This window comes from Clarias gariepinus, chromosome 17 (genome assembly GCF_024256425.1).
Source record: "Clarias gariepinus isolate MV-2021 ecotype Netherlands chromosome 17, CGAR_prim_01v2, whole genome shotgun sequence".
NCBI lineage: Eukaryota > Metazoa > Chordata > Actinopteri > Siluriformes > Clariidae > Clarias > Clarias gariepinus.
This window is the reverse complement of record NC_071116.1, coordinates 3,867,372-3,894,902: the sequence shown is the minus strand read 5'-3', so window position 1 is coordinate 3,894,902 and position 27,531 is coordinate 3,867,372. Positions and strand designations below refer to the sequence as shown.

The window sequence follows — 27,531 nt, the reverse complement described above, 5'->3', positions numbered from 1 at the left end:
TAATGAGCTTATCATACCTTAAACTAGCTATTTCTCCCCTGCTACGTGCAGCCTTCAGCTCGGGGAGGAGTTCTCTCTGCTTTATCTGTACCGCTTCTGAAAAGTCTTCATTTATGAAAATGTTGGTGCCTTTTAATTTCCTTGCACATGAAAGAATGGTCTGTTTGTCTTTAAAACACAGAAGTTTAACAATTACTTGTCTAGGCCTACCTCCTTCTTGATAGTGGCCAACTCTCAAATTCAATGTTCTTGGCATCTAGGCCCATGTTAGTTTCCATGATGGTTCTAACTTTTCTTTCCGATTCAATCCAATTTTCTCCGTTTTCATCTGGAATCCCATCCACTAAGATGTTATTTCTTCTGTGCTGGTTATCAATGTAATCCAGTTTCTCCATATAATCCACTGTTGGCATTTTGTTTAATTCCTCCTTTTTTTAAGTTCATTTTCAAAGCCTTTTATCTGTATTTCCACAGTCTTATGCTCCTTGTTCATTATATCCACATTTGCTTGAGTGAATTCCAAACTTGTTTTTACCCCTTGGAGATCCCGGATAACATCATCCAGTCGCTTGTTTGTACTTTCAATTATCATTTGGTCAAAACATTTAAAGTTTTCTTGTTGTTGTTGTAACATTTCTTTGTAAAACTCCTTCTGTTGCTCAAGTAGCTGGGAGAGCAAAGACATTGTTACAAGTTCATCATCTGATGGGGATAGCTTAGAATGTTTAGGAGGCATTTTCTTAACACCATGTACCAGATGCAACAAGCTTTAATATACCAAGATGTACCCACAAAGCAGCGAGAGTGCACAGCTGATGGTACCTCGTTTAGAGGCCTTGAGGTCTAGATAATCCACAAAATTTAGAGATTTAGAACAGCTTCAAAAGTCGCAATTCTAATAGTTGACACTCCTTATAAACTTCTTATCCACAATTGCTCAAAACTTTTAGCATTAGAAGGAGGATTACCAAGATATTTGCTGGATGAGACAGAGCAGAATTTTCAGGCAGAGCAGATGGTGGCCATCTTGAAAATGTCAAGATCTATTATATTCATACACCCATATGAATTAGTTATACTATACTCATACTTACTGATTCATTCCGTGTAACAGCACTACCCTAACGGTTTTTTTACATTTGCTTCCTTAAATGGCGTAATTACCACCACAGTCAAAAAAACAGTCCTATAAATAAAAGGTGCTGTGGAATGAACATGGGTGGAGCTACACCTTAATACACACATACTTCTGCAACAGGTTGTGTCTTCACAGAACAAGAAGCAAAAGAAGACAAGTAAGTCATTTGTGTTTACTTTACCATGTAGATCATTTCTCACAGTACGTGTATGTGTGTGTGTGGTTACCGGATGCTTATATTTGTCCAAACTTCACAAATGATACATGGGTTAGCTTTACATTCTTGAAGCTTCATTCTTGTAAACTTCGAGACACTTAAAAGTCACACAGGTTGTGGCAATGGCACAGGTTGCAACTATATTTTTTTACTTGAAATTACTTTGTACTTTTGGTTAAATTTGCTTCAACTCTTATTCATTTTTTAAGGTGTGTGTGTGTGTGTGTGACCAACAAATAACAGCAATTGCTGTTTAGGCAATGCTTTCTGTTTGAGCTACTTTCTCACAGCCATGTTGCAATGTTCCTGTGTTTCAGCGGGAAAAGTATATAAAAATGGAGAGCATAATGAGTGATCATGGCAAATATCTGCAGTGCTTTGAGCTGCTGCTAAAGAATTCCAGAGAACATGAGTGCATGATAGAGTTCATTCATACAATTCTACCAGATGTCCTGGCCAGGTACACACACACACACACACACACACACACACACACACACACACACGTATATCTCTATACCCCCTATGTAACACCCTCTGTTATTTACAACAATAGTCTATTTAACGTGCTATTACTTAATTCCCTTATGAAATAATATTATTTGCAATAATAAACTCTGCAACACTTTCTGACATACATTAACTGCCTATACACTAAAGTGAGGTATAACACTATGATGATCAACTAATACACTATAAACTATTACATCTATTTTTAATAGTATTAACACAGCAAGTGTAATTCCACACACTAGAACATTCTCTTAAAGCATTCTATTACACACATAATACACTATATACCATGCTTTAATGTGTCCTATAATGCATTTGTGCTATAATGCAAAATAAAACACTCTTTACTCTTTTTTTGACTTGTGTAGCATTGGAGTAGATAAACCCACTCTGAATGTGATGGGAGTGGGTAGCGGATCAGGTAGATCTCTTTATCAGAATATGTTGAAAATAAAACGTGTGTGTGTGTGTGTATATATATATATATATATATATATATATATATGTATCTGCATTATTTGTAGTAAAGCTTGAATCTTGTTACAGGCGAGATCGATCTGGAAATTCTCAAAGTGCTGCATGAAATGCATCCAGATGCCAAAGTAGAAAATGAAGTGGTGGAACCCAGCAAACCCATGATTAACAAATATAAGGGTAAAAATAAATATAAACTTGTTTTTCGTTGCTCTTTATCTTCGAGATGTTTGCACCAAATGGGGGATAAGCAATAGGAACTTACACGATAAAATTGAAGCTGGAAGCAAGAGTTTCATTTCCTGTATGTGTACATGCAATGCAGTTGCCTTTTCAGGTTCACCTCATTTCTTCATATTTTGCCTCAGACGAGGCAGTATTTTTAAAATTGTTTTGCAGGCTTTCGGAAGAACCTTTTTGCCTTTCATTTTTGGCAAATTTTTGTTTCTCATTTCAGTGAAGTCCCGGTACCTGAGCAGTTTCAGATGAATGCCTTTTGTTTGTTAAGCCACACGGAAATGAGGCTGAGGTTGTTACATAAACATCCGATTTTTAAATTGTCTCTTTGGGTACTTTGTAGAATTTTTAGTGGGTTGCAGTAAAACATTCGTTCCCATTTCTTTAGAACAATTTACAACATTTAATAAAATTAAATTGAATTGAATATGAGGAATTCAGGTGTGGGGTGGTCTCAAGGCTTTGTCACAGTACTGTATGTTGAGTATAATGTTCTAGGGTATAGGGTGCAGGTTAAGTATAAGGGTATATTATAAAAAGGTATATAGTAGACTTGGATTGCGATAATAGCCCTATGTGCCACTAGGACTTTGTTTCCTGTTTCACAGTGTTTTATAACTTTGAATATTACTTATATTTAAATGCACACTTTTTTTTGCAATAACTGGGTTTATTTTTGCCTGTGGTAGGTTCTGTTCATGCATAATCATAATTCTCAAGCCACCATACCTGTTTTTGTTCTTCAATAAAGATGCCTGCACTCACAGCCTTTTGCAAAAGTTTAGGCACTCCTTGATATATAACTAATTTTGGTGTTCCCTTTCAAAAGCTACACTCGATGCTGCGTGAAAACGCTATGGGGAACATCTTTTTGTGCTACCGGTTGTGAAGCATGTGTATATCAAACACACCAAATTTTTGGCTTATATAACCTTGGTCAGGTGATGTCATCTGGTGACGTGCACCTGCAGGTTATAAATAGGAGTGAACCAGAAACATCCTTAGATTTTTTTTGTCTTCAGGACTTCTTTGTGTTTGCGTGTGTGCATGTGCAAGCAAATTAGGAAAGTGTTTAATTCACCGAGTTTCAAGCGAGATGCATGCCTCCGTGTAATAGATCTCTTTCGGAGAGCGATCTCCACACCTTTTGTTTCCAGTGTTTGGGGGAAAAATCATGCTCTCCTCGGGCTTTAGGGAAAGTGTGAGCACTGTGATCTACTCCCGATTAAAGTGCTTCGCGCGCATTCCTGGGGCTCACCTGCAGATCTGGCGGGCATGAGACGGAATCTCCCCTCCCTTTCTCTCGTGCGCTACCCAGATCAGGAAGTTTTTCCGTCCACTTTTCAAGCGCGCTCTGGCGCTTCTTATGAATGGGCACAAAAGACTTCCTCTCTCACTTCTGCTGAGATGGAAATTGCCACTTTAGAACGCTTCTCTAGTGATGACAGAGTGTATGAGAAGTTACTCAAAGTAGTAACGCGTGCGGTCGAGTGGCTACATATCGACTGGCTGCAGGAATGAGCCTTCCCCAAGCCCTCAAAAATAAAGACAGGTTTCTGTCGGGTGGCCGGTAGGCGGAGCCTTAACAACGCTCTCTCCCCTTCTTTAGCAACCTCCACGATGAGTTAGCTTGTTCATGAAGTAAGCCATATTCATCCCATTTATTCGAATATCGTTGATGCGGAAGCTCAGGGTTATACGATGATGCCCCAGATAGAAGAGATGCTATCTCTCTTCTGGGACATCATCCTCCCTGAAAAAGCCAACACTTCCCTCCAAGCTGTGTAGACTCTCATCTTCCCTGGTGGGAAAAGCTTTTCAGGCAGTGGATCAAGCTGGTGCTGCACTGCACACCATGGCGGTTTTGCTGAAAGAATTGAGCACTGGCGGGGCTGTTGATGATAGGACGTTTTTAGAATTACGCGAGCCACAGACCTGTGTCTTCGTGCAAGCAAGCAGACGGCCCATGCGATCGGCCATTCTATGGCTGCTATGGTCTCCGCGGAGAGGCATCTGTGGCTAAATCTCACAGACATCAAGGATAAAGATCGGGCGTTCTTTCTTGATGGCCCCATCTTGCCTTCCGGCCTGTTTGAATTGCAGACTTGGCTAGAAAAAGGGCCATAGAACATGTTCCCCTACCAGACAGAGAGTCAGGCTACTACAGTCGGTATTCCTTGGTTCCCAAGAAAAATGGGGGGCTGCGTCCAACTTTAGATCTACTCGGGCTGAACCGCTATCTGAAAAAGTACAGGTTCAAAATGATTGTTTCTCAAATCCAAATGAAGGATTGGTTTGTGACAATCTATCTGAAGGACGCATACTTACATACTGCCACAACACAGAAGGTTCCTGAGGTTGCTTTCGGGGGCGAAGCTTACAGTATCAAGTCCTTCTATTTGGTCTAGCTTTGTCACCCCGCACATATACAAAATGCATGGATGCCTTCCGGAGTCTTTTACGACTCCAGGGCATCTGTATTTTGAATTACATAGATGACTGGCTGATTCTGGCTCAGTCTCAGGAGCTAGCTTTGACATCGGGATGTCGTCCTAGCTCATCTCCGTTCCTTAGGATTGAGACTCAATGCCATGAAAAGCATGCTCTTTACTGTTCAGAGGACAACATATTTGGGTGTCACATAAGATTCTATCAGAATGCACAGGTGTCTCCCGCTCGTGTCGAATCCATTCTCAACACCCTGAGGGAAATCAAACTAGACCAGAAAGTGACTGTTCACAGTTGTGGCTAAGAGCCAGGGGACTTCACTCAAGGGCCAATCCCCAGAGACAAATAAGGAATACGCGCCCGGGGCTTCGTACCCTTTCTATGTGGTTCTGACACCGGTTTCTGACTTTGGGTCCCACTCTAGGTCGGTCTTGTTGTCACAAGATGCTAACGACAGACGCTTTCCTCACGGGCTGGGGTGCGGTCTTAGATGGCCGTCCAGCCCAAGGGAGCTGGAGAGGTCATCTTCTTGCATCGAAATGATGGCTCTATTTCTGACCCTGAAGCACTTCCTTCAGCAGTTGAGAGGCTACCATGTCCTAGTGCGGGTGGACACTATGGTAATCTTGTACCTAAATCGCCAGGGCAGACTGCACTCGCGCCGCTTGAACAAGCTAGCGCACCAGGTTCTGCTTTGGGCACAGGACAAGTTTCTGTCCCTTATGGCAATTGACATTCCGGGACATATGAATGTGGGAGCAGATTAGCTCTCCAGACAAGCTGTGACACATAGGGAATGAAAACTCCACCCCAAAGTAGTCTTTTTACTTCTGGGCAGAGGTGGACTTCTTTGCCTCACAAGAAACAGCACAATGTCCCCTTTACTGCTCTCTGACTCCTCTCTGGCTCCCTTGGGTCTGGACGCAATGGCCCATACATGGCCCAGGTTACACCTTTATGCGTTTCCTCCAATAGCTCTGCTACCGGGAGTCCTGCCGAGGGTTCGTCAACAGGGTTTGCACCTTTTATTGATAGCTGGCCCGACCAGAATGTGGTTCTCGGATCTAATATCTCTCCTTGACGGCTCATGTGGGTGATTCCAGTGAGGAGGGATCTTCTGTCTCAGACACAGGAAACAATATTTCATCCCCTGCCCGAGCTCTGGAACCTTCACATCTGGCCCCTGAGGGGGACCAATTAAGAGATGCTAGTCTTCCAGTCAGCGTAATTGAAACTATTTTACGTGCTAGGGCTCCCTCCACTGAAAAAACCTATGCCCTTAAATGGAGTGTATTTTAAAATTGGTGCATGGCAAAACATGTATACCCAGTCCACTGCCGAATTGTTTCAGTGCTGGAGTTCCTGTAAAAAAAAGTTGTCTCTAGTACTCTCAGAACGTACATATGCTATTTCGGCTTGTCATGTTCTGACCGATGGAGTTTCTGTGAGAAAGCACCCTATAGTTGCCCGTTTTATTCGTGGAACGATTGAGGCTGCCGACTAAAGCGACACTCCCTTCGTGGGACTTAGCTATTGTGCTTGAAGGTCTGATTGACACCCCTTTTAAACCACTAGAGTCAAAAGCCTGTTCTTCTCAAGCTTGATGTTCGCTTTTTCTTATTGCCATTACTTCTTTGAAGAGAATTGGAGATCTGCAGGCTTTGTCATTCTCCCCATCCTGCCTAGACATTGCCCCTGGGCTTGTCAAGGCCATTCTGCATCCTCACCCAAACTATTTTCCGAAAGTTCCATTCTCAACCATGCACCCAGTTGTTCTTGAAGCATTCTGTCCTCTGTCCTGTCCTTTTACAGCTTCGGAGCAGGAAAGACTTCACGTACTGTGTCCAGTATGTGCTCTTCAGATTTACAACCACCGCACTAGCCAGTGGCGTAAGTCAGGGCAGCTTTTCATATGCTATGTGTTTGTCTAGTGGTGGCTGCAACCGGGGGGCAGCCGCCACTAGACAAACGCTGTCACTTTGGGTGAGAGATGCTATTGCCCTAGCCCACAAGGCGCATAGTTCATGCTACTCCGGGCTCACAGATCCTCGAATCAGGTCTGAGACCTCCTTGGCTATTGTGCGCACACGCAACACAACCATGGGGGCCCAGACACTTGCAGTGCAGCGGTGTTGGTATTCTCGTTCCCATAGCGTTTTCACACAGCATCGAGTGTAGCTTTTGAAAGGGAACGTCTCGGGTTACTTCGCTGTAACCCTGTTCCCTGAAAAAGCGGGAACGAAATGCTGCGCTCCAATGCCACGCTGCTTGCGTGACTAGACGTCCTTTCAGACAAAATTGACCTGAGGATGTTTCTGGTTCACTCCTTTTTATAACCTGCAGGTGCACTTTATCAGATGACGTCACCTGACCGAGGGTATATAAGCCAAAAATTTGGTATGTTTGACACACACATGCTTCACAACCGTTAACACAAAAAGATGTTCCCCATAGAGTTTTCACGCAGCATCTCGTTCCTGCTATTTTAGGGAACAGGGTTACAGCAAAGTAACCCGAGACAATTTCAAAGTGACTAAAAAAACTCCTGAGTCTGCTAAATCTGTGGTTTTTTTGCAGTCAAATAGGGGTTTTGATTTGTTGTTCTGCCCAGCATACGAGCAGTTCTCTCCAAGAGATTTCTTGGTCTTCCAGATGTCACCTTGACCTCCACAGTTCCACTGAACTACCATCTCTTAATTACATTTCTCCTTGTGGAAACTGAAAGCTGACAATACTTTGCTATCTTCTCCAGCATTGTGAGGATTAACAGATTTAATTTTTAGAGTCTTAAAAGAGCTGCTTAATTGAAACATCTTTCAATTTAAAAATCACCAAAATCTGTTATTTATTAAGGGGTGCCTAAACATTTGCATAAGACTGTATATTTAAACCACATCACATTTTTTAAATGTACTGATGCTGGATTTTTTTTTTCTAGCTTTATTATTGAAGACACCAGGCCTTGATTATGCTACTTTCAGGTGGAATAAAATGACTGCAACAGAATTCAAGACTGAATGGGATAAGAGAAATGAGAAAAAAATGCACTTCATTACCATGATTCAGGTTTGTGCATGTACAGTATGTCTGAATATTCTTTATTGTTCATTTCTTTATATTTCAATAACATTTTGTGTACTATTATTATTATTAGAAATTTGGTTCAAAGAAAGATGGCTTTCTCTTCTATTTCCACTTTTGTGTTTCAAGAACGAAGATGCTAGCCAATCACAGGTGTATAATATTAAAATATTTGGTGTAATATAAGCCACAGGAGAGTATGATCAGATTTCTGTTCAAGTTGATATATTAGGGCTCCCTGTCTTAAGTTGTATCGGAGAGGTGTCCTCATGATACTTCAGCTTGTTTGAAGGTGATGGTCAAAGACAGAACAAGTGTTGTATTCACTGTAGGGAAAATGATGGTGATAGCTTAACATGGTTCCTAGCTTATGTGCGTGAAGCAGAGCTGCTGGCTTCAGGTTTCTTAGGAGATACTGTATATTTATGTTCTTGAGCAACAGTCTAGTGATAAGCATAAACCTTGGAATTGCTTTTTTGGCTCATTAATAGTTTTTAAATACTGACATTAAAAAGTTATAAAATAATGGTTTAATATGATTTAATATGTTACACCAGTTAAGAGTATGTCATTTGCTAAGCCATGAACAAAAGAATAACAACATTAAGTTGATCTTCCTGTTTTTTTATAGATGCTGTGCTATGTGGACGATATGGAGAGCACACTTTCCTTCTACCAGAGTTTACTGCACAAAGATGGGAAAATCCTTGTCATTCTGGCCAGAGGTATGCAGACACTGATTTCCTTATTTACCCATGGCACAGGTTAGGGAATTACTGATTAAGACCCTTATTAATGCTTGATGTTTCCTGCAGCTGAAAGTGCATGGGCCAGACTATTTTATGATTTTGAAGATCAACTGTACCAGAAGGGATTTGGCCTGAATATTTCAACCAAAGAGATCAAGAGTTATCTGGATTCTAAAAAAATCACCTATCAAACGTACAAGTTACACTCCCCACTGGACGTCACTGAGTGTTTCACACCTGGCGATATAAAAGGAGAGGAGAAACTGGACCTTGTGACTGAGGTGATTGACTTCAGTAAGACTGCTCCTCCAGAGCTGAAGGATAGAGTGCTGGAGTTTCTTAAACATCCAGACAACAGCCAAGAAGTAAACGGCAGAATCCTGTTTGATTGTAGCTTGGAGGCTGTGTTGATCGACGCATAGGGCCTGAACGTTAGGCTTTACCAGCTGCTGGACAAGTTTTTCTCTGCATGGTGTATCTTGACGTTGCGGCACTTGCTGATCGGCGCATAGGGCCAGAACTTTAAAATACACATGGAGCGAATTTTCACAAATCTACTCACATAAAAGTAAAAAGCATGTTGCAGTAAAACTACTTTTTTTTCAAAAAGTTAAATGTAACAGAGTAGATGGAACTCCTTACTACCCACCTCTGCTGGCCAGCACTGTGTGTATACTAATTTTTGAAAATATTCTAAACAGTTGTATTGGCCAATACCAGTCAAATAAAGCCCACCTTCACTTGCATTTGGAATTCATGCTGAGAGCTTGAATAAACAGATACCAAATACAAATGTAACACCATCTCAAAGCCTTTTATCTGTCTGATTTGTCATGGAATAAGGAGCATTTTGTTTATTTATGAGCCCCCAAAACAAGAAAGTACATGAAATAAAATTGACTGCTACATTTTAACTCTGTTCAGAAGAACTTCAAATTTACTCTACCACAATTTCTCTCTTCTCCAGAGGTGTTTATCATCAATTGATACTACTACAATTACAATTAAAGTAGACTACAATTAATAACTAACTCTCTCTAAATTACACCGTTAATATTTTACCCTTTTAAAAAAAAAAGAAACAAACAACAAACTGTATACTCATTTTATACTTAATTCACTTGTCATTGAGATTGTGTCATTGTGTGTGCAACTTCTCACTTTTTCCACATTTTGTTATGTCACAGCCTTATTCTAAAAAGGATTGAATTTTTTTTTTTCCCTCAGAATTCTACACATAACACCCCATAATGACAAAATGAAAAAAGTTTACTTGAGATTTTTGCAAATTTCTAAAAAAAAGAAAAAAAAAAGAGAGAAAGCACATGTACATAAGTATTCACAGACTTTGGCATGAAGCTCAAAATTGAGCTCAGGCGCATCCTGTTTCCCCTGATCATCCAATCATGTCAGAGCACAAACCAAGCATGAAGTCAAAGGAATTGTCTGTAGATCTCCAAAACAGGATTGTCTTAAGGCACAAATCTGGGGAAGGTTACAGAAAAATTTCTATTGCTTTGAAAGTCCCAATGAGCACAGTGACCTCTCCATCTGTAAGTGGAAGAAGTTCGAAAACACCAGGGGCCTCATGTATAAAACTTTGCGTAGATTTCATCCTTAAAATGTGCGTACACACATAAGGCAGAATTTGCGTACGCACAAAAGTTTTCAGATTTATAAAACCGTACGTACGCCAGAACCTGTGCAAGGTTCGCTTTATAAATCACAATTATCTGAATATTGTGCGTAGGTGCACGTGCTTATAGCTTACCCCAATCTCCTCCTGAAATAACCATATTTGGAGGTTAAGACCGCCTATTTTGAATATGTATGATCTCCCTGCATATTAATACGACCAATAATTGTCATTGATCTGTTGGCTAAAAATGGAAGAACAGAAACGAAAAGCAAAAAAAAGAAACTTTACCGACTGTGAGATGGAGGTACTGCTGTCTGAGGTGGAGGGCCGAAAAAAAGTTTTATTTGGTGGGCTCTCTGCGGGAATTTCAAATAAAAGAAAGATGGTAGAATGGGAGCAAGTAACAGAAGCAGTCAATGCTGTTACATCGGTGCCTCGCACAGTCCAAGAGACCAAAAAAAAAATGGTCAGACTTAAAAGTAGTCGTTAAAAAAAAGAATATGTGCACACAGGCGCAGTGTTGTAACAACTGGTGGTGGTCAAGGAATCACTGATCTCTCAGCCTTTAATGTAAGGGTGGGCGCGATTATAGGGGAAACAGGATTAAGTGGAGTTCTTCCAGAATTCCAAAGTGATACGGATGTGATTTGCGGTGACGATGCTAAGTAATTGATTTATCTACACATTATATAAGTTTTTGTCTGTTTAAAATTCTGCTTTTTTATTGTGGATAATTTAAATCAACCAATTCAAATTCCGCGGAAGTGGAAAGTCCTAAAATATCCAAGTGACAAATCTAGCAATAGATGCAGCTGTATTTAAGATATACGTTTATTAAAATAGTCGATTTTCCTGTTTATTCATATGCAAATAAAAAATAACTTAAAAAGACAACACCACTTGTACTTGAACACACAGCGCGGTTTCTCCACGAGGGTCTTTCCAATACTGGCCGTAATTCAGAACACAATTCCAAGAGAATGGCTCTTGGAAATCGAAATCGGCTCATGAGCCAATCATCATCATGAGCAAGGAAATCTTCACGGTCTCTGAAAACACGCTCCCTCTGTAGAGCGTCATTAGCAAGGTCTTCTAACAGCGCTAGAGCATCCATTATGATGATATGTTATATACGCACATACCTTTTTATAGCCCATTCATTAAAAAAAAGTAAATTCAAAGTATTTGCACTTGGTTAAGAATGCTGATAATGATAATTCAGGTTGATGCAATTTGATTAATTGGGTGATGACTATTTTAAATAGTTGTTGCTATTTGGGCCAGTTGGTGTCACCAAAACACATACTCTTTTAAAAGAGTGCGTACGCACGGTCAAGAGCATCTTTACGGTGCGCACTTATTTACGCCAAGTTTATTTTTTATAAATCCCGATATGTGCGTGGAAAAATGCGTACGCATATTTCTATGCCCATTTTGGGCGTATGCAACGTTTATACATCAGGCCCCTGGACTCTTTCTAGAGCTGTCTGGCCATCTAAACTGAGCGATCAGGAGAGAAGGGCTTTAGTCAGGGAGGTGACCAAGAACCCGATGGTCACTCTCTCAGAGCTCCAGAGGTCCTCTGTGGAGAGAAAAGAACCTTCCAGAAGGACAACCATCTTTGCAGCAATCCACCAATCAGGCCTATATAGAGTGGCCAGACGGAAGCTACTTCCTAGTAAAAGGCACATGGCAGCCGGCTGGAGTTTGCCAAAAGGCACCAGAAGGACTCTCAGACCAGGATAAACAAAATTCCCAGGTCTGATGAGAGAAAGATTGAACTCTTTGGTGTGAATGCCATGTTTGGAGGAAACCAGGCACCGCTCATCACCAGGCCAATAGCATCCCTACAGTGATGCATGGTGGTGGCATGCTGTGGGGAATTTTTTTCAGTGGCAGGAACTGGGAGACTAGTCAGGATAAAAGGTAAAGATGACTGCAGCAATGTACAGAGACATCCTGGATGAAAACCTGCTCCAGAGCCCTCTTGACCTCAGACTAGGGTGGCGGACAACGACCCTAAGCACACAGCCAAGATATCAAAGGAGTGGCTTCAAGACAACTGTGTGAATGTCCTTAAGTGGCCCAGCCAGAACCCAGACTTGAATCCGATTTAACATCTCTGGGGAGATCTTAAAATGGCTGTGCACCAACGCTTCCCATCCAACATGATGGAGCTTTAAAGATGCCTCAAAGAGGAATGTGCGAAACTGGCCATGGATAGGTGTGCCAAGCTTGTGGCATCATATTCAAAAAGACTTGAGGTTGTAATTGCTGCCAAAGGTGCATCGACAAAGTATTGAGCAAAGTCTGTGAATACTTATGTACATGTGATTTCTCAGTTTATATATTTTTTATTTGCAAAAACCTCAAGTAAACTTTTTTCACGTTGTCATTATGGGGTGTTGTGTGTAGAATTCTGAGGGAAAAAATGAATTTAGTTTATTTTGGAATAAGGCTGTAACATAACAAAATATGGAAAAGGTGATGTGCTGTGAATACTTCCCGGATGCACTGTATGTTTATCCAAACATAACGTTTTCAACGCCCTTGTAAGGGCATTGGCATTAGTATGACCCTTTTACAAATGAAACAAATTATCTGCCCCGCTCTCAACTCAGCCACCCTGGGACTTACTTAATATTGATAAATTCCTAACTGTATGAGATGCCAAAAACAAAGTGAGCTTTGAAAAGCTCATTAACACATGAGCTTGAATTAGAAGCCTTACAGGTTAGAGTATGTTGGTCAATTACAATGAACCAAGAATGGACCCTACTTTTCTTTGTCTCAACAGCAAGTAGATATGGCTGAAGGCTCCAAGTCCCCTTGGATACTGGTACCAGTCTGTGAAAGAATGAAAACACATTAGTGCCAATGTGACTTAACAGTTAAAAGTCAATAAATACCACAAAGAAAGATACTGTTATGTCTTCCACTAAAGTTTCTATATTACATACTTCCAGGACATTCCAACAGATCATTATAATATGTGCTAGGTAGAAAAGAATAGCACAAGTACAACAATTTGAAGGACAAGTGAACTTTAAGGGAAACAAGCAAGTCTGAGAAATAAGCAAGTTCATGTTCACACGATGAAAAAAATATATAAAATATTGTCATGTTGATCAGCTCAAATAAGTAGCTTGACCTTGATGAACTTGATCTTAATGAACAAGATGATCACATGCATGTCTTGCTGAGATCTTTTCCGGTCTCTTCCGGCCTTGACTTGAGGGTGGCAAAAGGTGAACCAGGATCAGAATGGAAGACATGTTGCTATCTCAACCTAGGGACACATACACACAAAAAGAAACAAATTTTTTGGTATATAAGCAGAAGGGTTTGAGCATAACCTCCTAATCACTTGACTTAGCTAGACTTGGAAGAGGTCCCAATGTAAAAACATTAACCACAGTACTTTAGTTAATACTGAACACAGATACAGTATAAGAGCACATTCATGGCTTGTCTTGATGGCTACAGATGTGTGGATGAATTTAGGTGAAACCTCTACAGATACAGAACTGAAGTCATACAGTACAACTTTACCTACAGCATATCAAAGATGATTTTGTTATTCAGACTCCCAAATTAAAACAATTTCAAACTGCAAATATGCAGTCCTGTACTAGGCCATTGTGAAAAGATCAGGGTAGAAATGTTAGAGAAACCGATGAATTCAGTCAGTTTATCCCATTGCAAGTCTGTGTTGCATATGAAATTATATGTACTTGTGATTTTTTGACACATTAATCTCTATAGATCTGAATAAAGCTATGCTTTCATGAATTCATAACTTCCTCTTAAAAAATTTAAAGTGTAGATACCTTCTTCAACTTCAGTGGCTTCAGCATTTTGGATAAGTTCGTGGAGCTCACAAGTCTGTGTGAGGCCAAGGCTCTGTGCAATAACCTTTGGTTTTAGGTTGGTAGACCACTTCTCCAACAACTTTGTAGTGTTGATCAATCTGCCAAATATAATTAAAGTAGGTACCACAGTAGGAATTGACTTTACCTAACACATCTCTGTTACTGCAGAACAACTATAGCACTTGATTTCTTATTTGCCTGTTTATATGTTTTAAGTGTCACATACCAAGCCTAGTATATCCAGGAATCATGGAAAAATTGATAGAATATCAGTTGACTCTTTAGGGTCATTCAGTAGTTTCTGGCGACAGAGTGTTAACTTCATCTTTTCCTTTACCACTGACTCATCAGCCAGTATGCTTTATAAGGGCTATTGCTTCCTGACACCGCTGGTCTGTCTTCAGTCAAAAAGAAGTCTTCTTTGTAAGGATGTTTTTTTTTCCAAAGCACAATGCATTGATGCCAAAACTAGATAAATGAATTTAAAACGCTAAAAATGCTAAAAATACCTCATGTTCTCAAATTACTATGCAGATAGGGAAAGTAATGAACATCAAATCGCCTCCAGCAATCTTATTATGGCTAACGTTAACTTAAAGGTGCAGTCAACTTTTGGCGGTTAATAAACAGAACTACTTGCGTCGTGTGGAAGAATATTGTACCGGAGCATCTACTTCTCCCTGTTTATGTCTATGACGAATCACTGGGCTACTCCGCAGCGGTACCTACCTGAACCAGTCTAAATAATTCTAATATAAATATTTATTTTATGTGTCCTAAATGATCCAGGACAAGTCAAAAACATGGTTTGGAAAATGGGTTCATCGTGTACTACCTTGTATAATTTTTTCAAATTTTAAACACAGACGTACAACATGCAGCTTTAACTCTATACTGAATCAAGTACAAGTGGTGCACAACTCTAGGCTTTTACACTATTCTTCTGGACTATATATTAAGAGGCTGGTAGCCTACAGAATGATGTCAGTTATCGTTTGTAATTTATAGCTATGTTAGCTATTTGCTTTAAAGTTAATTTAGTCTAACTTAGTCCTAACCTGGCCTAGTGCATAATCTAACATGACCGCCTTGCACCTCCAGGGTCCGGGTTCGATTCCCGGCCAGGCTCGATTCCCGTCTCTGTGTGCGTTGAGTTTGCATGCTTGGTGGGTTTTCTCCGGGTACTAATCACTTGGCTGTTAAGTTATACTATACTCATACTTAATGATTCATTCCTTGTAACAGCACCATAACGTTTTTTTTTTTTTTTACATTTGCTTACTTAAATGGCGTGATTACCACCACAGTCAAAAAACCAGTCCTATAAATAAAAGGTGCCATGGAATGAACATGGGTGGAGCTACACCTTTATACACACATACTTCTGCAACAGGTTGTGTTTCCACAGAACAAGAAGCAAAAGAAGACAAGTAAGTCATTTGTGTTTACTTTACCATGTAGATCATTTCTCACAGTAAATGTGTGTGTGTGTGTGTATGTGCTTATATTTGTACAATCTTCACAAATGATACATGGGTTTATTTGAACACCAAGCTTTGATGTCCACTTTTTACATTCAGCTTATTTTTATTAGACTTATTCTTGCAGAATGTACATGCTATCAGTGATTGAAACACCAACAGCACTTTATAGAACATAAATGTAATAAAATATCACAAATACAGAAATATATAGGAGGTATGGCCGAAAACAATTGCACATATTACACATATTTATCTTATATCCAACCCTAGAGCCAGACAAAAGAGGATGGCACCTTAAGGATTTCAGCTGTGATCCTGAGCTTAGGCAAGAGTTTTGGCATATTTTATATTATTAAAAAGGTCTAGCAAGTTTCAACCAAACATATTTGTGTGTCTACGACTTGTGTTCTCTATCCTAAACTTAAAATGGTACTTTTCTTTAAGTTAAGGAGAGCTCTGGTAACATTAGTTAAAATTTTATCACATCCAATATATAAGAGCATTTGGAAAACCTACTACTCCTATTTAAATCTGTGTGTGTGTGTGTGTGTGTGTGTGTGTGTGTGTGTGTGTGTGTGTGTGTAGACTTTCATTCCAAACAAGTAGAAACTACACCTACATCCATTGAAAGCCAAGAACAATTATTGAAACAGGTTGAATCAGGTGTGGCGCCTGCTTGGTTGGAATGTAAACCTGCATACACACACACACACACACACACACACACACACACACTGGATCTTCCTGGAAAAGATTTGTCGCATATGTTTTAGACCATAAATCAAAATTTTGTTTGATTTGATGGGGAACATCTAAAGACAAAGTTGTGTATGACTGTATGTGCAATACACAATAAACAGTACAAGATGTATGAGTAGTGTACACAACAATATTGTGAAGTAAGGGGTAACAAGTTTGTACAGAGCACGTTGGTGCAATTTACTTGGTATATAATGATTTTTACTGGGTAAACACATCATGCAATTTTTAAACAAAGTTTATTTTTTTTATTATTACGGGAAACCTAAATCCAAAACTACATAGCCCTGTGTGAAAAAGTCCCCTCTGCCCCCGTGTTCAAACATAATTTAACTCTGGTTTATCACACCTGAGTTCAATTTTTTCCAGCCACACCCAGGCCTGGTTACTTCCACACCTGTTTGTAATCAAGAAATCACTTAAATAGGACCTGCCTGACAAAGTGAAGTGGACCAAAAGATCCTCAAAAGCTAGACATCAGGCCAAGATCCAAAGAAATTCAAAAGCAAATGTGAAAGAAAATAATTGAGATCCATCAGTCTGGAAAAGGTTATAAAACAATTTCTAAAGCTTTGGGACTGCAGCGAACCAAAGTGAAAGCCATTATCTACAAATGGCAAAAACATGGAACAGTGGAAAACCTTCCCATTGGGTTGCCGGTCGACCAAAATTACCCCAAGAGTGAAACAACAACTTATCCAAAAGGTCACAAAAGAGTGTTCATGACTCCGCCATAAGAAAGAGACAAGGCAAAAATGGTTTGCATGGCAGAGTTCCAAGACGAAAACCACTGCTGAGCAAAAGGAACATAAAGGCTCGTCTCAGTTTTGCCAGAAAACATCTTGATGATTCCCAAGACTTTTGGGAAAATACTCTGTGGACTGACCAAACAAAGGTAAACTTTTTTGGAAGGTGTGCGTCCCATTATGTATGGTTTAAAAGTAACACCACATTTTAGAAAAAGAACATCATACAAACAGTAAAATATGGTGGTGGTGCTAGTGTGATGGTATGGGGCTGTTTTGCTGGTTTAGGACCTAGAATACTTGCTGTGATAAATGGAACCATTCATTCTGCTGTGTACCAAAATATCCTGAAGAAAAATTTCCAGCCATCTGTTTGTGACATCAAGCTAAAGCCAACTTGGGTTGTGCAGCAGGACAATGATCCAAAGCACACCAGCAAGTCCACTTCTGAATGGCTAAAGAAAAACAAAATGAAGACTTTGGAGAGTGGCTTAGTCAAAGCCATGACCTGAATCCAATTGGGATGCTGTGGCATGTGGTTTATGCTTGAAAACCCTTTAATGTGGCTAAATTACAACAATTCTGCAAAGATAATATAATAATAATTCCTTCTAACTTGACTCATTGCAAGTTATAGAAAATGCTTGATTGCAGTTGTTGCTGCTAACTGCTAACTGGTTGGGCCAGTTATTATAAACTGCAAACAGTTGCTGTTGCTAATAACTGGCCCAACCAGTTATTGGTTTAGTGGGCAAACACTTTTCACACAGGGCTATGTAGTTTTGGATTTTGTGTCACCAATTAATAAAAACTGCATGATGTGTTTACTTGTGTTATCTTTAACATACAAGTTTTTTGATGATCCGAAAATTTTAATTGTAAAAAACATGCAAAAAAAAAAACGAAATCAGTAAGGTGGCAATCACATTTTTACACCACTGTGTGTATATATATATATATATATATATATATATATATATATATATATATATACCATGGTGGCCATTTTGAAGTCGGCCATTTTGGATCCAACTTTAGTTTTTTCAATAGGAAGAGGGTCATGTGACACATCTAACTTTTTTTACAAACTTTAATTTTACAAGAAAAACAATGGCGTGCTTGGTTTTAACGTAACCTTATCCTTTATGAGTTATTTAAGGTTCTGACAACTTATAAAGCAGTTATTACCAGTTTACATACTAATGACAAGTGAGGAGCGGATAGAAATTGTGTGTTGATGTCTGGTGAACGCAATAACCGGGTCATGGCAGCAGATTTCAATGCAAGACACCCTACGAGACCACCCATCTCCCATGCTACAGTTAGCAAACTGCTAATAAGTGCTTTATAAATGGTCAAAAACTTATAAATAACTTATGAAAGAATAAAGTTACGTTAAAACCAAGCACACCATTGTTTTTCTTTTGTGAAATTCCCAATAAGTTTACATTTAGGCATTTGGCAGACGCTCTTATCCAGAGCGACTTACATTTTTATCTCATTATACATCTGAGCAGTTGAGGGTTAAGGGCCTTGCTCAAGGACCCAACAGCGGCAACTTGGTGGTTGTGGGGTTTGAACCTGGGATCTTCCGAACCGTAGTCCAATGCCTTAACCACTGAGCTACCCCTGGCCTGGTTTGATGTGTCACATGACCCTCTTCCTATTGAAAAAACAAAAGTTGGACCCAAAATGGACGACTTCAAAATGTCCACCATGGTCACCACCCATCTTGAAAAGTTTCCCCCCTCACATATATACGAATGTGCCACAAACAGGAAGTTAATATCACCAACCATTCCCATTTTATTAAGGTGTATTCATATAAATGGCCCACCCTGTATACTGAATTTTTTTTTATGTTTTCAAAAGTTGTCATTTCAGAAAGGTCAAATTATGCGGTAGTATGATCTGGAATTGCTTCAGTTGCTCAGACTAGTAAAGGGAAGTTTGAATAATTTTAGTGACTTGTTTTTTTGAGACATTTAGTTCATTTAGGTCAGGGGTAGCTCAGTGGTTAAGGCGTTGGACTACGGTTCAGAAGATTCCAGGTTCAAACCCCACAACCACCAAGTTGCCACTGTTGGGCCCTTGAGCAAGGCCCTTAACCCTCAGATGTGTAATGAGATAAAAATGTAAGTCGCTCTGGATAAGAGCGTCTGCTAAATGTAAATTTAGTTCTTTTGATTAGAAATAAAATGGTAATTTCTCAGACCCCCAACATGTCTACCTACTCAAATTTTGGCTATAGTCCCAGTAATGAAAACATACAATGCAGCTAAGGACATATTATGATAAACAGAATGAGCCGCTCCCCTCTCATATCTTCTAGTCCATTTGGTTCGTTCTTTTGAATCTATTGCACCGCATAGCGTCTATAGAAGTAATGTGAAAAAAGAATGAACGACCAGGACTAGAAGACTCGTCGAGAACCGTTCAATTCTGTTTCCTGTGTTCTGCTCTGCATAGCGTCTATGGGAGTCACGTGACAAAAGAACAAATTATTTGGACCAAAAGACTCAAAGGTTACTACTTGGTTCTGTTTCCTGTACATAACCCACAGAGGTTTTGCAATGTTTTGCGCATACACAGCCAGAAGAAAATGAATAAATCATTCTTCAAAAATACTTGTTCTTCTGAGTCACATTAAAGACTGACGAACTGAATGAATCGTTCATGAACGACCCATCACTAGTCAGCAACGTTATGTGGCAATAAAATTAATTCAGCTGTCGAGGCGAAAGTACTGAAAGACCAGTTTATCACATCTATGGAGCTTTTCTTCTCTAAATTCACCGATATTGTCCAGATTGTGAAAGAGTGGTTCTGGGAGCAGGAAAAATTGTTTTCACACATGAACTGGCCACCACATTGTGTGCTGTAATCCCGCAAGCTAAAGGTGATTGAATGAAATCTGAGTGTGTGACGTTTTTTATTATTATTATAATTTAATATTTTTTTAGGCTAGGCAGTGAATTTGTTTAAAAGAACGAAAGAACACAATTTCCATATGTATAAGTCAACCGTTCTACCCCACACTTACTGATTTCCACAATTAATTCAACATCTTTTTGGATATTGCATGCAGGGAACAAATCTATGCTTTTTAAAATAATGAACCAAGTTTGTGTATGTTAGAATTTTTTTTTATTTTTATGGTTATTCTAACCATATCTAGTTCATATTATTGGTTATTTTTCATATTAAAAGTAATATATGCATGTTTTTGAACAACATTTTTTGTGATTGTGACGACCAATAGCGCATTTTGATATGCACTTAATTCTTGTAGCCTTGTTATGTCATGTTATTAAGGCTAACTTAAAATGTTAAATCTGTTAGCTTGAATTTTGCCAGTTAAATCCTGCCACTCTCTCTGTTTACCATATCTGCCATTAGCTTTATCTTTAGTGATCAATTATTTGGAATGTTTAAATCATAATAAGGATGCCCCTTAAGACATCCATACAATTAATTTTTTAATTTAAATAGATGACTATTTTTTGTGTACAACCATGGCCAAAAGTTTTGAGAAGGACAGATATTAATTCTGGAGAAGAAAAAGTGAGCACTATCATCAATCCTGTATCATGAAAACAGTAAAGTGATTTGAAACCATTCATGTGTGGGGAAGTTTTTGCCTAAGAACACAGCCATGAATAAAGTATGGTACAAAAGCATCCTTTGAAAGCAACTTCTCCCAACCATTTAAAAACAGTTTTTTAACATGATGGACCACCTTGCCATAAGGCATAAGTAACAAGTAAGTGGCTCAGGGTACAAAACATAAAAATTTTGGGTCCATGGCCAGGAAACCTCCCAGACCTTAATCCCATTTAGAACTCATGGTCAATCCTCAAGACAAACAAACAAAAAAAAAGCACAAATTCTGACAAACTCCAAGCTATTATGTAAGAATGTGCTGCTATCAGTCAGGATGTGTTCCAGAAGCTGATTGACAGCATGCCAGGGCGAATTTCAGGGTTCTTAAAAAGGAAGGGTCAGCACTGCAAATATTGACTCTTTGCATAAAATGTATGTAATTATCAACAAAAGCCTTTACTGCGTATAAAAATGCTTGATATTTCTAATTTTAAGTAAATGTAGCTTGTGTAATTTACTTTTTTTAATTGCAAAGTTATTTTTTAGGATTTCAATATGTTTTCAGATGTTTTACCTGCTAAAAAGTACTTTGTGAGTAGTTTTGACTGTGCTTTAACTTTTGCTGCCCCTTTTTTTCCTGTACTGCATACCACCACTGAACCTTTTAGACTTAAAGACTTAGTAAAAAAAAAAAAAAAGATTACTAAAAGATTCAGTGAGGGTACCAGGTTGTACCAGCATATTTTCCTCCATTACATGTTTTTCTAGCGCACTAGTTGATATTTATGTGACCTGTTTTGAAGCAGCCCTGGTGGTATTATTATCCCACACCTTTTTAAATGGCAATGAAAACAGCACTGATGCTTCCTGGTTGCACTTCTTTGCGTGCTGGATGCGCGCAAAAAATCTGCAATCCTTGGTGATAGGTGCAATGTTCCTGTGTTTCAGAAGGAAAAAACAACAAAACAATACACATGGAGAACGAAATATTTGAGTCTATATACCTGCACACCTTTGAGTTGTATTTGGCGAGTTCCACGGAACACCAGTCTATTAAAAATTTCATCCATACAACTCTCCCGGACATCCTGGCCAGGTACACACTCACTACAATTGCAGCTTTATAACATTATAATAATATAAATACACTTTATAGTGTGTTATTCCAAACACTAATTCACTCTATAACAGTTACAAACACTTATACACTATAACTTGCTATAACACAATTATGAATAATACATTATACAACATGCAAACAATGTAACATAATTATGCATACTAACGTATGCTCATAAAATGCTGTATTTGTATACTGATGGCCAAAATATACCATGTGCGCTTTAAAGCACTATAATACTACTTTAAATACTTAAAGGTTACATAAATCACTATTACAGTACATGTAATAATGCATTTGATAAAGCTGTATTATGTATGCTAGTAAGGTTTAATATACTCTGTTAAGAACACTAACACACTATATATATATATATATATATATATATATATATATATATATATATATATATATATATGCCAAACATTTATGAGCAGTAAAAAACTCACTAAAAACAATATGCTGATGCACTAATACTTTATTAGTTTTTCTTATTTTTAAAAAATATTTCTCTCACTCTGTCTGCCTTGTACAGCATCGGAGCAGGAGAACCCACTCTGAACGTGATGGGAGTGGGAAGTGGATCAGGTAGTTCTGCTTATTAGGCTAAGTAGTATTATTCTATACATTCATCTGCATTGTCTGTATTAAAAACTGGTATTTTTCTTAAGGTGAGCTCGATCTGGAGATTCTTAAAGTGCTGCATGAAAAGCATCCGGATGCCAAAGTGGAGAATGAGGTGGTGGATCCCAGCAGTGCCATGCTTAACAAATATAGGGGTAAAGATGAAAAAAACAATTATCTTTATTGTTCTTTAATTAGGGTGGACGGTACAAAATGTCATTTAAGCCAATGAAAATATCTACAATATCACCCGAACGAGGATGGGTTTCCTGTTGAGTCTTTTTCCATTCAAGGTTTTTTCTATTGTCATCTCAGGGAGTTTCCCTGCCACAATTGACTTCGGCTTGCTCATCAGGGGCAAACTGATAGTTGTAGTCTTTTTTTCATACATGTTTTAGTTTATTTCTATAAATACTTTATTATGTTTTTTTTATGAAAATTTTCTTTCTGTACATTTTTCCATTCATTTTTAATTAATACTTTAGACCCCAAACCAAAGTCAGGCTAAAACTCGCCCAATGTTTCAGAATGTACTAATGCAGGAAAATTCTCTTCTAGAATCAATTTCGAAGATGCCCAGCTTTGATTATGTCACCTTCAGATGGAATAAAATGACTGCAGTGGAGTTTGAGAATGAATGGAAGAAGAGAAGCTCTGATAAAAAGATGCATTTCATTAACATGATTCAGGTTTGTACATGCATATACTGTATGAGTATGTCTTAGTGTTCTTTTCATTTTGTTGCTAATTAATTTTATGTCATATTGGAATGTCATCTGTGTCAACTAGAGAAAGATAATAACCAATCACAGGGTTTAATATTTAACATTTTGTGTAATATAAGCCACATAAGAGTATGATCAGGTTCTCATTTTAGGGCTTCAAGTCTAAAATTTCAACCAGAGCTCATGAGTTCACATGATGCCATAGCTGTTTCAGAATAGGAGTCTTAGTGAAGGGGAGAAGGATGGTTTGTCCACCTTCCTTGTTAATCAGAATGGCAGTACCCATCATGGTTGTTAGCTCATGTGCATTAAACAGAGCAGTATATACCTCGTATAAAAATAGTTCCAAGGTGGCTGCATTTTCAAAATAGTCCTACAGTACAGCCATGGCGTAAACGCTTCACTTCTAACTTGGACAGTTTTACCAGTTGGTTGTGTTCTGCAGATCAGAGGTCTTTAGGATGGAGTCATTTTTATGGTTATGTGGTTGGATATGCAAAGGTGTGAAGATAGAGCAGCTTTGTGCAGACAAAGCAGATCTCCCGGCCATACAGCAGTGTTTTTTTTTTGTTTTTGTTTTTTAATGTGCTAAGTTTATTTCTCAAGCACTCTGTCATGGGTTACAAGCTGCGAGCTGAACTGCTTAAAATCGGAAATTAACGTCAAGGTTATGCCTTCGGAAACCTAAACTCCATCCCTCCGGTGATTCTGTACACCGTAGAGCCCAGCAGTCTGATCATCATCGCACCTGTGAAGCGTTGGATGTGGCATAGGAAAAGAAAGCAGAAGCAGGGACTAAGCATTACTTCTCATTGCATGGATAGTTGCAAGATGGTAATCACAGAGTTGATTGCGCTGTCCCCAATGCGGCTATCGGGTTAGCGTGCCACTACATTTACTGAGCAGATAGAACTTCTGTATCTAGTAAGAACAAAGATGAAGAAGTGTGTGTATATATGTTAATAAGGTCTGGTGTACATCTAAAGACATTATTAGGACACATTGTTCCTGTGACATTAAATATCTGACTTTAAAATGCAAACCTTTTTACACACCAAGAGAGTTTACTGCTATTCTTATCAGCTGTTTACATTTCACCACAAGCTAATGCTAACCTAGCTCTGGATGCATATCGGGATCGACCATAGCGGGAGAAACGCCGCTTATAGGTAAGGGGAGTGGCTGGCTTACAGTAATGGCTGAAGAGAACCATTAATGAGGGCCACATAACAATTCTGCAGCATATAAAGAGGTATTAAAGCCATTACAGACTACAGGAGTAGTATGCCAGCCATGACAACACACTTTCTGATGCCCCAAATCAGTTATTTGCATGTGTTAACAATCATACCAGCAGAGTAGAAACAATACTGTACCACCATCCAAGGAGGAATATATACTCATGCTATCAGGTGAGATCCACTTTGAGAAAGATTGACATCACCAAGCAGCAGCACCAGACAGGATGGAAGGCCACACACTGAAGTCATGTGCTGACCAACTAGGGGTGTTTACCAATATATTTAACCTCTCCCTGCAGCAGGCGATAGCCCCCATTGTCCCCATGTCCAAAAAGCAGGCAGGTATCTCAATGACTATTGCCCAGTTGCCCCGACACCAATTGGGATAAAGTGCTTTAAGAGGTTGTCCTATCCCACATCAAGGTCAACATTTCAACAGATCTGGACAGCCACTAGTTTGCCTACCGTGGGAACAGATCAATGGAGGATATAATCTGCATTTCATACAAAGCCTGTCCTGACTACAGCAGCCCAACACATATGCTAGGATGCTATTTGTTGATTTTAATTGACTCCTTCTTGATGAATTTTCACAGGAGCACAATAGAAAGCATTCTCTGTCACTGTGTCACAGTGTAGAAAACCAGTTGCACTCCAGAGAAGCAGAGAGATCAAGTTCAGATATTTAAGACTGCATAGAGGATTCTGTGATTGGTGCATGCTCCCCAATCTGGACATAGTCTATGGTAGCCGTCTACACAAGGAGGATAGCAACATCATTTAGGATTCACCCCATCCCAAACATTGGCTGTTTGTGGCAAAAGTCACAGGGGCCCTTCTTTCCCAAGTTGCTGCTAATACACTGAACACTTTACATAAAGGACTGTATTTTTACTATTATTATTTGTGCCATACTTCCTGGCACATATTTCTGACAATTCCGTTAGCACTGCACTGTTTACACCGAGATCCAAGTTTAACTGCACATACTTGTGTGCATCATATGTATATACAGTATAAGTATATTGTTATATTTATATTTTATTGCAATTATCTTTTGTTTATTAATTATAATTTCCTTGTATCACTACAATAATAATACAATCTCTTTATCTTTATGAAGCAGCTGACTTTGAAGATGGAGTTGTTACATGTCCTAGACCAACCATGACTCCTCTGTCATTTTTTTTAATATGGAGATTATTTATATTAAAATGAGCATTAACAAATGTTACAGTGGTCAACCATATATTAATTATGAAGCTATTAACAGCAAAACAAATGTTTTTCATAGATGCTGTACTATGTGAAGGATCCAGAGGCTACGCTTTCCTTCTACCGGAATTTACTGAAGAAAGATGGTAAAATCCTTGTCATTGTGAACACAGGTAAGCATACACTGATTTATTTTAAATTGAGGCATAGGATGTGGAGTTACTGAGTGTAACCCTTGTTAACACACAATATCTTCCACAGAGGAAAGTGCATGGGCCAGACTATTTTACGCCTACGAAGATGAGCTGCGTCAGGATGGAAATAGCATGTGTCTTACAACTGGAGAACTTAAGAGCTTTCTGAATTCTAAAAAAATCCCCTACCAAAGCTACAAGTTACCGGTCCTATTGGACATCACCAAGTGTTTCACACCTGAAGATAAAAAAGGGGAGCAAATACTGGACATCCTGACAGAGGTTGTTAATTTCAGTAAGACTGCTCCCCCAGAGCTGAAGGATGGAGTGGTGGAGTTTCTTAAACATCCAGACAACAGCCAAGAAGTGAATGGCAGGATCCTGTTCGATTGTAGCCTTGAGGCTTTGTTGATCGATGCTTAGGTCCAAAATTATCAGATACATCGTGACGAGAAATATTTGTCTGGGGATCAGGGGTAGCTCAGTGGTTAAGGCAGTGGGCTATAGTTGAATGGTCCCAGGTTCAAATCCTATGACCACCAGGTTGTGCTTGTTGGGCCCTCGACCAAGGCCCTTAACCCTCAATTGCTCAGATGTATGATGAGATAAAAAATGTAAGACACTCTGGATAAGGGTGTTTGCCAAATACCTAAATGTAATGTTGTCTAACAATCATTAAAATAATGAGGAATACGATGTTAATAAACAGTTGTTAATAATTTATACAGTAGGGCAAACAAGTGTTTAGTCAGCCACTAATTGTACAAGTTCTTACACTTAAAGAGAGAGGCCTGTAGTTTTCATCATAGGTATACCTCAACTATGAGAGACAAAATAAGAAAAAAAAATCCAGAAAATCACATTGTGGGATTTTTAAAGAATTTATTTGCACATTATGGTGGAAAATAAGTATTTGGTCAACAACAAAATTTCAGCCCAATACTTTGTTATATACCCTTTGTTGGCAATGACAGAGGTCAAACGTTTTCTGTAAGTCTTTACAAGGTTTTCACACACTGTTGCTGGTATTTTGGCCCATTCCTCCATGCAGATCTCCTCTAGAGCAGTGATGTTTTGAGGCTGTCGCTGGGCAACACAAACTCCCTTCAAAGATTTTCTATGGGGTTGCAATCTGGAGACTGGCTAGGCCACTCCAGGACCTTGAAATGCTTTTTACGAAGCCACTCCTTTGTTGCCCGGGCGGTGTGTTTGAAATCTTTGTCATGCTGAAAAACCCAGCCACATTTCATCTTCAATGCCCTTGCTGATGAAAGGAGGTTTTCACGCAAAATCTCACGATACGTGGCCCCATTGTTTCTTTTCTTTATACGGATAAGTCGTCCTGGACCCTTTGCAGGAAAACAGCCCCCAAGAATGATGTTTCCACCCCCATGCTTCACAGTAGGCATGGTGTTCTTTGGATGCAACTCAGCATTTTTTCTCCTCCAAACA

The 27,531-nt window shown here is 39.1% G+C and overlaps 2 protein-coding genes across 2 annotated transcripts; both read left to right on the top strand.

Moving 5' to 3' along the window:
• Positions 1-1,230: 1,230 nt before the first annotated feature.
• On the top strand, positions 1,231-9,655 carry LOC128505562 (histamine N-methyltransferase-like). Its single transcript, XM_053476066.1, has 7 exons — positions 1,231-1,295; positions 1,673-1,815; positions 2,237-2,289; positions 2,415-2,522; positions 7,966-8,093; positions 8,740-8,833; positions 8,924-9,655. Exons 2-7 carry the CDS (start codon positions 1,691-1,693, stop codon positions 9,277-9,279), a joined length of 864 nt encoding a protein of 287 aa, XP_053332041.1. The 5' UTR covers positions 1,231-1,295; positions 1,673-1,690; the 3' UTR covers positions 9,280-9,655.
• A 6,082-nt stretch (positions 9,656-15,737) lies between these two features.
• LOC128505545 (histamine N-methyltransferase-like) lies at positions 15,738-26,841 on the top strand. The gene is made up of 7 exons (XM_053476048.1): positions 15,738-15,798; positions 21,909-22,056; positions 22,616-22,668; positions 22,752-22,859; positions 23,263-23,393; positions 25,965-26,058; positions 26,147-26,841. The coding sequence occupies exons 2-7, from the start codon at positions 21,935-21,937 to the stop codon at positions 26,500-26,502; spliced, it is 864 nt and encodes a 287-aa protein (XP_053332023.1). The 5' UTR covers positions 15,738-15,798; positions 21,909-21,934; the 3' UTR covers positions 26,503-26,841.
• The last annotated feature ends 690 nt before the right edge of the window (positions 26,842-27,531 follow it).

Bases quoted from the DNA above. Each gene is read 5' to 3' on its own strand.
- LOC128505562 (XM_053476066.1), top strand. From the start codon at position 1,691: ATGGAGAGCATAATGAGTGATCATGGCAAATATCTGCAGTGCTTTGAG. The intron at 8,094-8,739 runs GTTTGTGCATGT...GTTTTTTTATAG, and splicing joins ACTTCATTACCATGATTCAG to ATGCTGTGCTATGTGGACGA. The intron at 8,834-8,923 runs GTATGCAGACAC...TGTTTCCTGCAG, and splicing joins CCTTGTCATTCTGGCCAGAG to CTGAAAGTGCATGGGCCAGA.
- LOC128505545 (XM_053476048.1), top strand. From the start codon at position 21,935: ATGGAGAACGAAATATTTGAGTCTATATACCTGCACACCTTTGAGTTG. The intron at 22,860-23,262 runs GTAAAGATGAAA...ATTCTCTTCTAG, and splicing joins CATGCTTAACAAATATAGGG to AATCAATTTCGAAGATGCCC. The intron at 26,059-26,146 runs GTAAGCATACAC...TATCTTCCACAG, and splicing joins CCTTGTCATTGTGAACACAG to AGGAAAGTGCATGGGCCAGA.